We start from the raw sequence: 9928 nt of genomic DNA, 5'->3' as shown, positions 1-9928 counted from the left end.
AAGGGGAGGGAGATGGAAAAGGGTTGCCTTGGGCCCTATGGAAGAATATGCCAGGGGAGTAAAAAGAAGCATTTCATTTTCACCAACAAAAGTAAACTTAACGGTAATAGTCTGGGGTAGAGAGGTAGAGAGTTAAGCAAGCTTCAATCACAAGTCTCAAAAGTAGGAGAATCTGCCAGGGTGGGAAGTAAGATTTGTGGAAAGCAGAATTTGGGTTCATTGTTGGGATGGCGTGCACAAAGGGTGAAAAAATGATTGCTGGCCTCTGGGGGGGGGGTGGCTCAGCTTTGTGACTAAGATCTCTTCTACCTCCCTCCTGATCTAATTATTCTGGCTGCCTAAAACCATCGGAATTCAGCAGTAAGTACAATTTTCCTCCGTACTAAGCCATATTAACAAGACTCCTACATGTTTTTATACTAAAATGAAAATTCATCCCTCTGGAAATAAGACTGCCGAGGCCACCAAGGAAGGATTTTAGAGAGGCCTTGTTTATGAGCGAATAGAGGGGCAGATGGAGGTATTAAGCCGACAGGCGGGCTGCGATAACACTTCCAATGGCAACCAGCCGCTGTTGCAGCAAGCTCCTCAGGAGATCCAGTTTAACCCCGGGGGTCGGATACGGTGAGAATCTGGTCTGGCGGCTCCGGTTCCGTCCATCAGGTTCCCTTCCCTTTATAAAGCGGGTCGGGCTCCGGCCGCCCCCACTCGCCCGACGGCTCTCGGTACGAACGTTTGGCCTCACGGCCTGCCGAGCAGTGGGTCCTGGAAGAATAGCCTCGGGCCTGGCAACGAGGAAGCTGTCTCCGGAGACCATCGCCAGCGCTAAGGCCGCCGACGGGCTGAGGTCGCCGTGGGACGCCCGGTAGGCCACCCTGGTCCTTTGATCGCCGGCGGACAGGGACACATTGTTCAGGGCCATCTTCAAACACTGCCCGCAGTGTTTGTTACGTCCCTTGGTCAAGGCGGGCCCTTCGCGGCTCCACAGATCAGTCCAGCCCGTCTCCAGCGCCGCCACCGCCTACACTTGAGGCCATCCCTAAAGCCGCGGCCTGCCGAGGAGCCGCCTTTCACCGGCGCTCTCCTCGCGAGCATGCGCAGCGCGTCCGCGCACGGCGGCGCCGGCCGGGAGCGAGCGTGATTGACGTTTACGTCCGTGGCGCCCGGGAGGGCGAGGACGTGGGGTTTCCGAGAGTGCGCAGTGAGTGCGACGGCGACGACCCTTCGGCCTTTTTAGGGAGGGGGCGACGCTGAGATGGGGGCGGCGGCAGCGGAAGCGGATCGCACTCTCTTTGTGGGCAATCTTGAAACTAAAGTGACCGAGGAGCTCCTCTTCGAGCTTTTCCACCAGGTCAGCGGCCGAGAGCAGGCTTTTCCTTTCGCTATGCGGCTCCTATACGGTCCGGCCCGACGGCCATGCCCGCCTTCTTGGGGAAAGCGGGGCTGTGGGTCCGGGCGCCCGACGGGTGGGCCGCTTGGGGCTGGAGGTCCACCGGGAAAGTGAGGCTCTCGCTGGGTGTCGCTTTATGGGAAGAACCCTAGTCAGTTCACTCAAGGGTGGTGGAGGCTTCCTCAGGGAAGCATTCCCGAGGTAATGATTCAAGGATCCTAAGGGGCACGGTATGTGTGGGTTGTTCATGGAGCAGGGCTTTTTCCTGTCCCTTTGCTCATCTTCCTTCCCCTTAAGGCACTTTGTCTTCGGTTTATCTGGCTAATCAGATTTCAATTGCTCGGTCAGTATATGTTTTCCACCGAATTTTTTTTTTAATTGCAGCGTTAAAATATTTAAAAGACTACTCCATAGAAAAGCAAACGTGTTGTTTCTGTATTCAGTTCTGCGTTAAAATGTGTTAAAAATCCAGAATTTCTTGTTCTTTTCAGTTCTAGTCTCTAACAACTGGTAATATTTGGTTAATCAGTACAAAAGTGAATTTTTAGCCCAAAGAAACCACTTTCTCTAGCTCTTGGTCAACGTTACCCGGAGTGGGAAAGTGATGGATGTTGGTCACCTTGTTAAAAAGTCATAAAGCACTATGAAATGTGAACTGAGTGACTGTGTCCAGTTCCTTATGGGCTTCCTTCCCCAAATAAATTAATCAAGTGTTCAGTCATATCTGTGGAATCTTTAACTGAGTTGGAAATCCCTATGTGTCCATTTTTTAGGCTTTTCCTGGTTACATTTCTGTTGCTTTTAAACTTCCTAAAATTTGCGTATTTTCTTGAAATTGCCTCATTTAAATTCTGAAGACTTTTTTTTTTCTTCCTTTTTTGTTTGTAGGCTGGGCCGGTAGTAAAAGTGAAAATTCCGAAAGATAAGGATGGTAAACCAAAACAGTTTGCGTTTGTGAATTTCAAGCATGAAGTGTCTGTTCCTTATGCGATGAATCTACTTAATGGAATCAAACTTTTTGGGAGGCCCATCAAAATTCAATTTAGATCAGGTAACTGTTCAGTATTATTGTTTGGGGAGAGGGTTTTTTTGCTGCTTTGTTCTTTGTTTTTAGTTTTATTATTCAGTTTTAAAGAACCTCTTGGATGAAAATACCTTAAGCTTTGTGGATAGTAATTTTTATATATCCCTGAAACTAGATAACATTAACAATACGGATTTTGAAAGTCATTTTAAAATTGAGTTTGGGTTACTGAAAAGAGCATAAACTTTTTTGTTAGAAAGACTTGGGTTTGGGTTTGTGCTCTGAAAGGAGCAAGAATTGTTTTTTAAAAATACTTTTCCTGGCTGCTTTGTGATTTACATTTACAGGTTTTGATTCTGGATCATGTGAGGATGAAACTTTCCATGTTTCCAGTTAAAATTTAGTGTGGGATCAGAATATTATGGCCAGATTGGATATTTGTACATTGGATAGTACTTATTTGAACCCTTTGTTTTGGTTATATCTGATATTAAACACTTACAGTTTTCACGCTGATGAAACTGTAAAGCGGTCAACTGAAATTTGAGGTTTTCTCTTGTAGCTTCTATCTACCTTTTTAGCATGATTTGGGGTAGAAGGGATAAAATTTCAACTTGAGTTTTCTATCAAGAATAATTTCTCAAATTACTTCATTTTAGGAAGTAGCCATGCCTCTCAGGACGTCAGTTTGTCATATCCTCAGCATCATGTTGGAAACTCAAGCCCTACCTCTACATCTCCTAGCAGGTGATATTTTGTTAAAAATCATTTATTGGAAATTTTTTTCAGGTAGTGATCTCAAAACATACTGAGTGATTTGTTTCCTTCTTTAAGCGCCTACCTCTTTATTTTTCTGCTATATTATTTGTGTTATAATTAGGTATTTATTTTAAGGGGACTGCAGACAGACGTATATAGTAACCCTAAAATAGATACATATGTACCTATAATTACACTCATTTGTGAGGACATTTACCCACAGTCACATATTTAATGTATAACTGAAAATTTCCCAGAACATTACTTATTTTCTCTACTTTCATTATACTCTATTTTCTATTTTATTTTCTTTTAAAAATTCAAATTTGTTTTGACCACTCATTGGTTGTTACTTGCAATTTAAAAATACCTATCAGTAAACAGACTAGTGAACTAAGAGTTTATAGAATTGGATTCTAGGGCTGCCTCTCTGATTGAAGATTTGAAGTAGTCTCATTTCTCTGGTCCTGTCCTTCCATTTGTAAGAAAAAGCTAAATTGAATGCCCCCAGAGTCTCTTCCAGCTACTAAGGGTTAGAAAAGCTACCATGTTTATACAAAATAATTTTATTTGCTTTGGGAAGCGTGGTATTTTACCAGGGACATTTTTTTCCTGGTTTATCAGTATAGACCTATTGATTAGTCATATTGGGCTTCATTCAAGAAAGAGTCAACAAATATCTGTCATGTGTCAGGTTCTTCAAGTCCTTTGTGTTTATGGTCTTATTTCTCACAGCAGTCTTAGGAGGTAGGGATTATTGTTAGTTCTACCTTGTATGTGAAGGAAGTGAGGACTGACATTAACTTGCTCAAGTTTGAACTGCTCGTGAGCAGTGGGCTGGGATTGAAACCCAAGCGTTGTGACTGAACCCCAGCCCCTGTCATAGGCTGCCTAGTGAAGCTTAAAAGTCTACAGGAAGATGATAGAGAGATAGATAGATAGATAGATAGATAGATATGTAGTGACTACCTGTTTAGTAAGTTCTCTAAAGAAAGCATAGAACGTGCTTGGAGAAATGGTATAAATGAATAAGGAACTAAAAGAGGCCAATGTATCTAGATCATAAGGAAGGAGAAATGGAGTAGTAGATGATGTTGGTGAAGTAGAAAAGAGGGTCTTTCTTATAGGCCATAGTTAAGCTTTGGGAATTTTCTCCTAAAAATAGTAGAAAGACATTGAAATGTTTTCAGTAGGATAGGAACAGGAACAGGTTTGTATTTTACCAAGTTGTTTGGTTGCTGTGGGAGAATGGACTGGAGGGGACAAGGCTGAAAAGAGACCAGTTAGGAAGCTATTGATAGCAAAGTATTGGTATTAGTAGCAGGATAGCAAGGGATTTATTAGGATGAGGTTGTTGGTTTGGATTAGGGTGGTGCCAAGAGCCAGAGCGAAGTAGCTGCAGTATGAAAAGATAACTGGAAAGTAAAATTGCAAGAAAGAATGAAAAAGAGTACCATCTTAGCAGCTTTTCTTGCCAACTGAAATTGTGTTTAAATACTTCTCAGCACATTTGGAACTTGAAGCATCTCAAACCACTTTTGGAGACGCTTCAAAGGTATCTCAGGTAGAGGGAAAAGTTTACCTCCCTGAGAATTTCTTTGGAAAAAAATATACAAGTAAATAAGTTGTTTTTAATTTAAGGCTAGAATGCACATCATTTTTGTCTTCTTATAAGGAAATTTATACTCTTTACCCCTTTAATGTACACATATCTGACCTGATTTAAGAAAACCCAAAATGAAAAGATCTAAACTATGAGACAAATCAATTAGTGATTTGGTTCTAAATATTTTAAAATAAAATTAAAGTACTTGTTAAAGTGACTTTTCTCTCTTTCTTTTTTTTTTTTTTTTTTTTAACATTTTATTTATTTATTTGACAGAGAGAGAGCGAGAGAGGGAACACAAGCAGGGGGAGTGGGAGAGGGAGAAGCAAGCTTCCGGCTGAGCGGGGAGCCTGATGCGGGGCTCCATCCCAGGACCCTGGGATCATGACCTGAGCTGAAGGGAGACACTTAACAACTGAGCCACCCAGGCGCCCCTAAAGTGACTCTTTCTGTAGAGCAAGCTACTTTTTTAGGAATTGAGGAATTAGGTGTGATTCCTTAAAATTAATATCCTATTTGTGTTACAGAACCCTTAATTCCTTGCTCCCCCAGACCTGTTCCTCTTCCCTGTCACAGTAGATGTCTACGTAATTGCTCAAGCCAAAAATCTAAATTTTATCGTTTATTTTTCTTTTTCCCTCATCTGTCATATCTAATCGACCAAATCTTTTTCATCTTAGTTTTCAGCCTAGACCTCTGCACTAGTCCTGGGATTGACAGGTTTTTGTTTTTGTTTTTTTTCCTATGAAGGGCCATATAGTTAATGTTTCAGACCTTGCAGGCCATACTTTTTTTTTTGTCATTGTAACACTACATAGATAAAACAGACACAGAGTGTTAAAAAACGGGATTTGGCCCACAGGCTGTATAGTTTACTCACCCCTGTGCTAATTGTTCCCTCAGCTGGAATGTTTTGCCTCCAGGTAATCTTGTTACTTAGTTTTCACTTCAAATGTGTCCCCTTTTTAGAAAGACCATCCCTGACCAGCAGAGCTAAAATAGAACCCCATCTCTCTCCCGTTACTTACTTTTTAATCAATTATTATATCACTTGTAACAAGGTGACGTTGTTTTACTGTCTGAATCCTTACCCTTAGCCATGAGAGCAGGTGGATACCTTTTCTTTCTTGTTCATTCCTATCTTCCACACTGTGTCTTATGATTAGTATATACAAATATTTGTTAAATCGTTGATCATATGTTGGTGTTCTTATTTTTCATAGGTATGAAAGGACTGTGGATACCATGACTCCATCAGTACAGATAATTCAGAGATCTTTTTCTTCTCCAGAAAATTTTCAGAGACAAGCAGTGGTAGGTTGATATTTCTTTTCTTTTCATTTTTCTTTTCTATTCTTTTTTTTTTTAAGATTTTATTTTTTCATTTGAGAGAGAGACACAGAGCACAAGCAGGGGGAGGGGCAGAGGGAGAAGGAGAAGCAGAACACTTGCTGAGCTGGGAGCCAGACTTGGGGCTTCATCCCAGGACCTGGAGATCATGACCTGAGCTGAAGGCAGATGCTTAACTGACTGAGCCACCCAGGCTCTCTAGAGGTTGTACAAAAATGTTTACCAAAACTCAGACATCTTCAACTTGAGCTTCTAAAAAACCCCAAAAAACTTAGAATCTCCAAATAGGGGTGCCTGGGTGGCTCTGTTGGTTAAGCATCTGACTCTTAATTTCGGCTCAGGTCATGATCTCAGGGTTGTGAGATCAAGCGCCATATCCAGCTCTGCAGTCTCTCTGCAGATTCTGTCTCTCTGCCCTGTCCCTACTCGCACATGTGTGCACATTTGCACACGCTCACTGTCTCTAAAGTAAATGTTTAAAAAAATGCTCAAATGATTCTTAAATAATGTTGTAAGTTTTAGTGAGACTAGCATGATCTCTGTAGGTTGATCACCCATTTTGATTTTCACTGGGCTGAAAAACATTTAACAGATTGAAGATAAATAGAACTGCATTTCACATTTGTATTTTTCTTCAGCTGTTGTTGTGGAGGGGTGTATGTATGTGTCTCAAGGACTGGAAATTTATTCTCTGATACTCTTGCAATGTACGCTGAAGGGCTTCTTACCTGACATTTTCCTTGATGCTTAATAACTGTACTTGAATATATTGATTTGAGTCTTTGACCAGTTTTCTCTTGATTTCCATTTTTTCTGTAATAATGAGACTTCGACTAGGCTCAAAATTTGCTGTGTGTTTTACTGTTCCATCTTTGTCTCCAGTTTTTCATATTTTTCATTTTGTCACCGAGTCCTTTATTTTTTCTTTTTCTTGAATTCATTTCTTCTTTTTTTCTTTGGCCACATCACAATGTTGGCTTGTGACCTGTCAACCTTCTACAGGTCTGCAAAATAAAAATATAAGTGAAATAAAGTAAACTTGAGGGACCAATATAGAGGGGTGTCAACTTTTATGTACATACCACATATTTTTCTCATGGTGTAGGCTATTTAAAAAAAGTCATCACTGGCTAGCACTTATCCACAGGCAGAATTTGGGGACCACTGGTTTGTACTTGTCTCCATTTTCTCCTTGCTAGCCCATCTCACACACTGTTTCAAAATGAATGTTATAATCCTGTTTTGCTTATCTTCCTGGTAATTTGATTTTTCTATCGTTTGCAAGATAAAGTCTGATTTCTCTAGCCTAGTTATGAGGCACTCCCATCGTCTGATGCCAGTAAAGCTTTCTAGCCTAACTGTCCATTATTCACTGCTTATGAGATCTGTAATCAGTCAGAATTCTTGCTATTCTACAAACTTGTTCTGTTTCCTTGTTGTCTTTGTGCAATTTCCTTTCCTTGGCATACTTCCCCCTTAAAATATTCCATCCATACTTTTAATACTTAGATAATATGCCACCTTCATGAAGCCTTTCTTAGTGATCCTGAGCTCTTGGCTCTTTGTGTGTTCATCACATAATGATTTACATTATAATCATTTATATCACCTCTTCCCGTCTAAGTTGTATTCTTGAGGGCAAGGAGTATTAGTAATGTACAAATACCTTGCGGGTTATACGTAGGAATGAATAAAGCCATTGTATTTTTTTTTACTCCGAATTCGGTTTAACCTAAGATCCATCTGGGCAAGAGTAATTTTGCTTTTCCATCATTATCTGTTTGGTTCACCGTGACTAAATACATACTGGCTTTGATACCTAGAAATACTTGCAGTTAACATTTCCTTCTTTTTCTCTATTCTTAGATGAACAATGTTCTGAGACAGATGTCCTATGGTGGGAAATTTGGTTCTCCACATCTGGATCCATCAGGATTTTCCCCATCCCATAGTCATAGTTTTAACCAGTCTTCAGGCTCCCAGTGGCGCCAAGATACACCATCATCACAACGTAAAGTCAGACAGAATTCTCATCCCTACATTCCGGATAGACATTATAGCCGTGAACAGCGTTACACTGATCATGGGTCTGACCATCATTACAGAGGAAGCAGAGATGACTACTTCTATGAAGATAGGAATCCCGATGGCTGGAGCCATGACTATGAGAACAGAAGAGACAGTAGCCGAGATGGAAAATGGCGTTCATCTCGACACTAACAAGTATTAAAAGGACTATGTTATTATAGGGTCATTCTAGGTCCTTTTGGCTAAATTGACCTGGAAATGTTTTGTTAAACTGTACAGAGCAGCTTTACAATTTGCCACGTTTCTTTATAAAGTTTTTAAAACCTCTAGCTACAGTCTAATACAGAAATAAGAGTTGGGGTTCCAGTTTTATTACATTAATAACCTTTCACCTCAGGGTTTTATGAAGAGGAAAGGGTTTTATGCAAAAGAAGGTGCCACAATTCCTAATCATTTTAGATAAATGAGGAAGGGATGTATTATATGGGTTGGTTGTATTATAAAGCAAATATTTTAATTATCTGTTATCTTTTTGTATTGCAAGAAGTTTCTTGTTAGTGAATCAGATTTTGGTGTGTATAATAGAAAACATTCAAGTTCTGATAGTCTGAATTGACTGTCAGTATTTTGTTAAATGAGAAAATGTAATTTCAGTGATTCATTTTACTAATGTTTTACATAGAAAGCTTATTGGTAAAGTTTGGGGATAAGTCATATTTGACTTCTTAGAGAATTTATAGTGTAAGTTCTGTGACATGGTCTTTTGAGTTTTACTCTGAACATAAAATTGTAAATTTTACATGCTATCTCATTCTAAAATTTTAGAATTTGCTCATTAAATCATGTTTGATGTATAACTGAAGTCACTCAGGAAGTTAAATATTTCTAAATGTATTTTTTTACATTAAAAATACAGTGTTAATATAAATCCCCCTTTTCAGGAAGAACACAAATGTAAATGCATAGAGAAAAATGGTAAAATGTTTTACTGAAACTATGCTTTTTTGGAGGAAAAAAAAGGTTTCTGAAGCCTTTTAAGTGCTGCCTCTATCACTCAAATTTTAAAAATTCTAACATTTTCAAAGTGCCCAGGACATGGGTATAAGGATACCTTTTATTATGGAGATTGTACAGGTTGCTTTTTTGTTTGAACATTTGAAAGAATTTAGTCTTAAACATTTTCTGATTTAAAAATTTTTAAATCTTGTTTAGCAGAAGTTTTGTGTATCAAGATGCTATTTCCCCTTTGTTGTAGAACTTGTTTATAAAAATATCATTCCTTGAAAAATTTTGATCCTTTTTAGTATTAACCACAGCATTTGTACTCTGTTGCTTTTTAATATATTGAAAACATAACAAGGAGTGCGCCTAATTTTGTTGACATCGCCGACTTTAGAGACATTGCGTACAGCATTAGCAACATGCTTCGGTTCAGTGGTTGCCTGGTGTTAAGAACGTCTGTTCTTAGAGCATCCTGAAGTACTCCTTTGTACATATAGAACTTAATATTTTAGAATCAGACTTTTGGTGACATGGATTATAGTTCTGAGCATTAGGAACTAGTTACCCTCCTTGAGAGTTCACATACTCTCACGTCTTCCCTATTTGTAAAGTGTATGCAGTTTTTAGGTAACCGGGGCTATTTACTCAACATAGCATTAGGATCAAAAGTTTCTGTTTGCTTTAGCAGTTTAATAGTAGAAGGATTTGTTTCTAATGAGCTTGTTCTCGCGTATCTTACCTGTATGACTATTTGGTAGCTTTTATAGAG

General features: G+C 39.5%; 2 protein-coding genes across 3 annotated transcripts; one reads left to right on the top strand and one right to left on the bottom strand.

Annotated features, from left to right (window-relative positions):
* Nucleotides 1-473: 473 nt before the first annotated feature.
* On the bottom strand, nt 474-1113 carry CUNH11orf71 (chromosome unknown C11orf71 homolog). The gene has a single exon (XM_008690052.2). The coding sequence runs from the start codon at nt 920-922 to the stop codon at nt 524-526; it is 399 nt and encodes a 132-aa protein (XP_008688274.1). The 5' UTR covers nt 923-1113; the 3' UTR covers nt 474-523.
* A 68-nt stretch (nt 1114-1181) lies between these two features.
* On the top strand, nt 1182-9503 carry RBM7 (RNA binding motif protein 7). 2 transcript variants are annotated; one of them, XM_008690051.2, is made up of 5 exons: nt 1182-1201; nt 2279-2441; nt 3074-3161; nt 6003-6093; nt 7996-9503. In XM_008690051.2, exons 2-5 carry the CDS (start codon nt 2381-2383, stop codon nt 8347-8349), a joined length of 594 nt encoding a protein of 197 aa, XP_008688273.1. In that variant the 5' UTR covers nt 1182-1201; nt 2279-2380; the 3' UTR covers nt 8350-9503. The 2 variants fall into 2 exon arrangements, with proteins under 2 accessions (XP_008688273.1, XP_008688271.1); XM_008690049.2 differs by lacking the exon at nt 1182-1201 and adding an exon at nt 1208-1351.
* Nucleotides 9504-9928: the final 425 nt, after the last annotated feature.

The sequence above is a fragment of the Ursus maritimus genome, unplaced genomic scaffold (assembly GCF_017311325.1).
Source record: "Ursus maritimus isolate PB19 unplaced genomic scaffold, ASM1731132v1 scaffold_16, whole genome shotgun sequence".
Lineage (NCBI taxonomy): Eukaryota > Metazoa > Chordata > Mammalia > Carnivora > Ursidae > Ursus > Ursus maritimus.
Note: the sequence above shows the minus strand (reverse complement) of the source record. Positions and strands in the feature narration are given on the sequence as shown.

Excerpts from the sequence above, each read along its gene's own strand:
- RBM7 (XM_008690049.2), top strand. The coding sequence starts at position 1,256 with ATGGGGGCGGCGGCAGCGGAAGCGGATCGCACTCTCTTTGTGGGCAAT. Across the intron at positions 1,352-2,278 it reads TCTTCGAGCTTTTCCACCAG|GCTGGGCCGGTAGTAAAAGT; the intron begins GTCAGCGGCCGA and ends TTTTGTTTGTAG. Across the intron at positions 3,162-6,002 it reads ACCTCTACATCTCCTAGCAG|GTATGAAAGGACTGTGGATA; the intron begins GTGATATTTTGT and ends TATTTTTCATAG.
- CUNH11orf71 (XM_008690052.2), bottom strand. The coding sequence starts at position 922 with ATGGCCCTGAACAATGTGTCCCTGTCCGCCGGCGATCAAAGGACCAGG.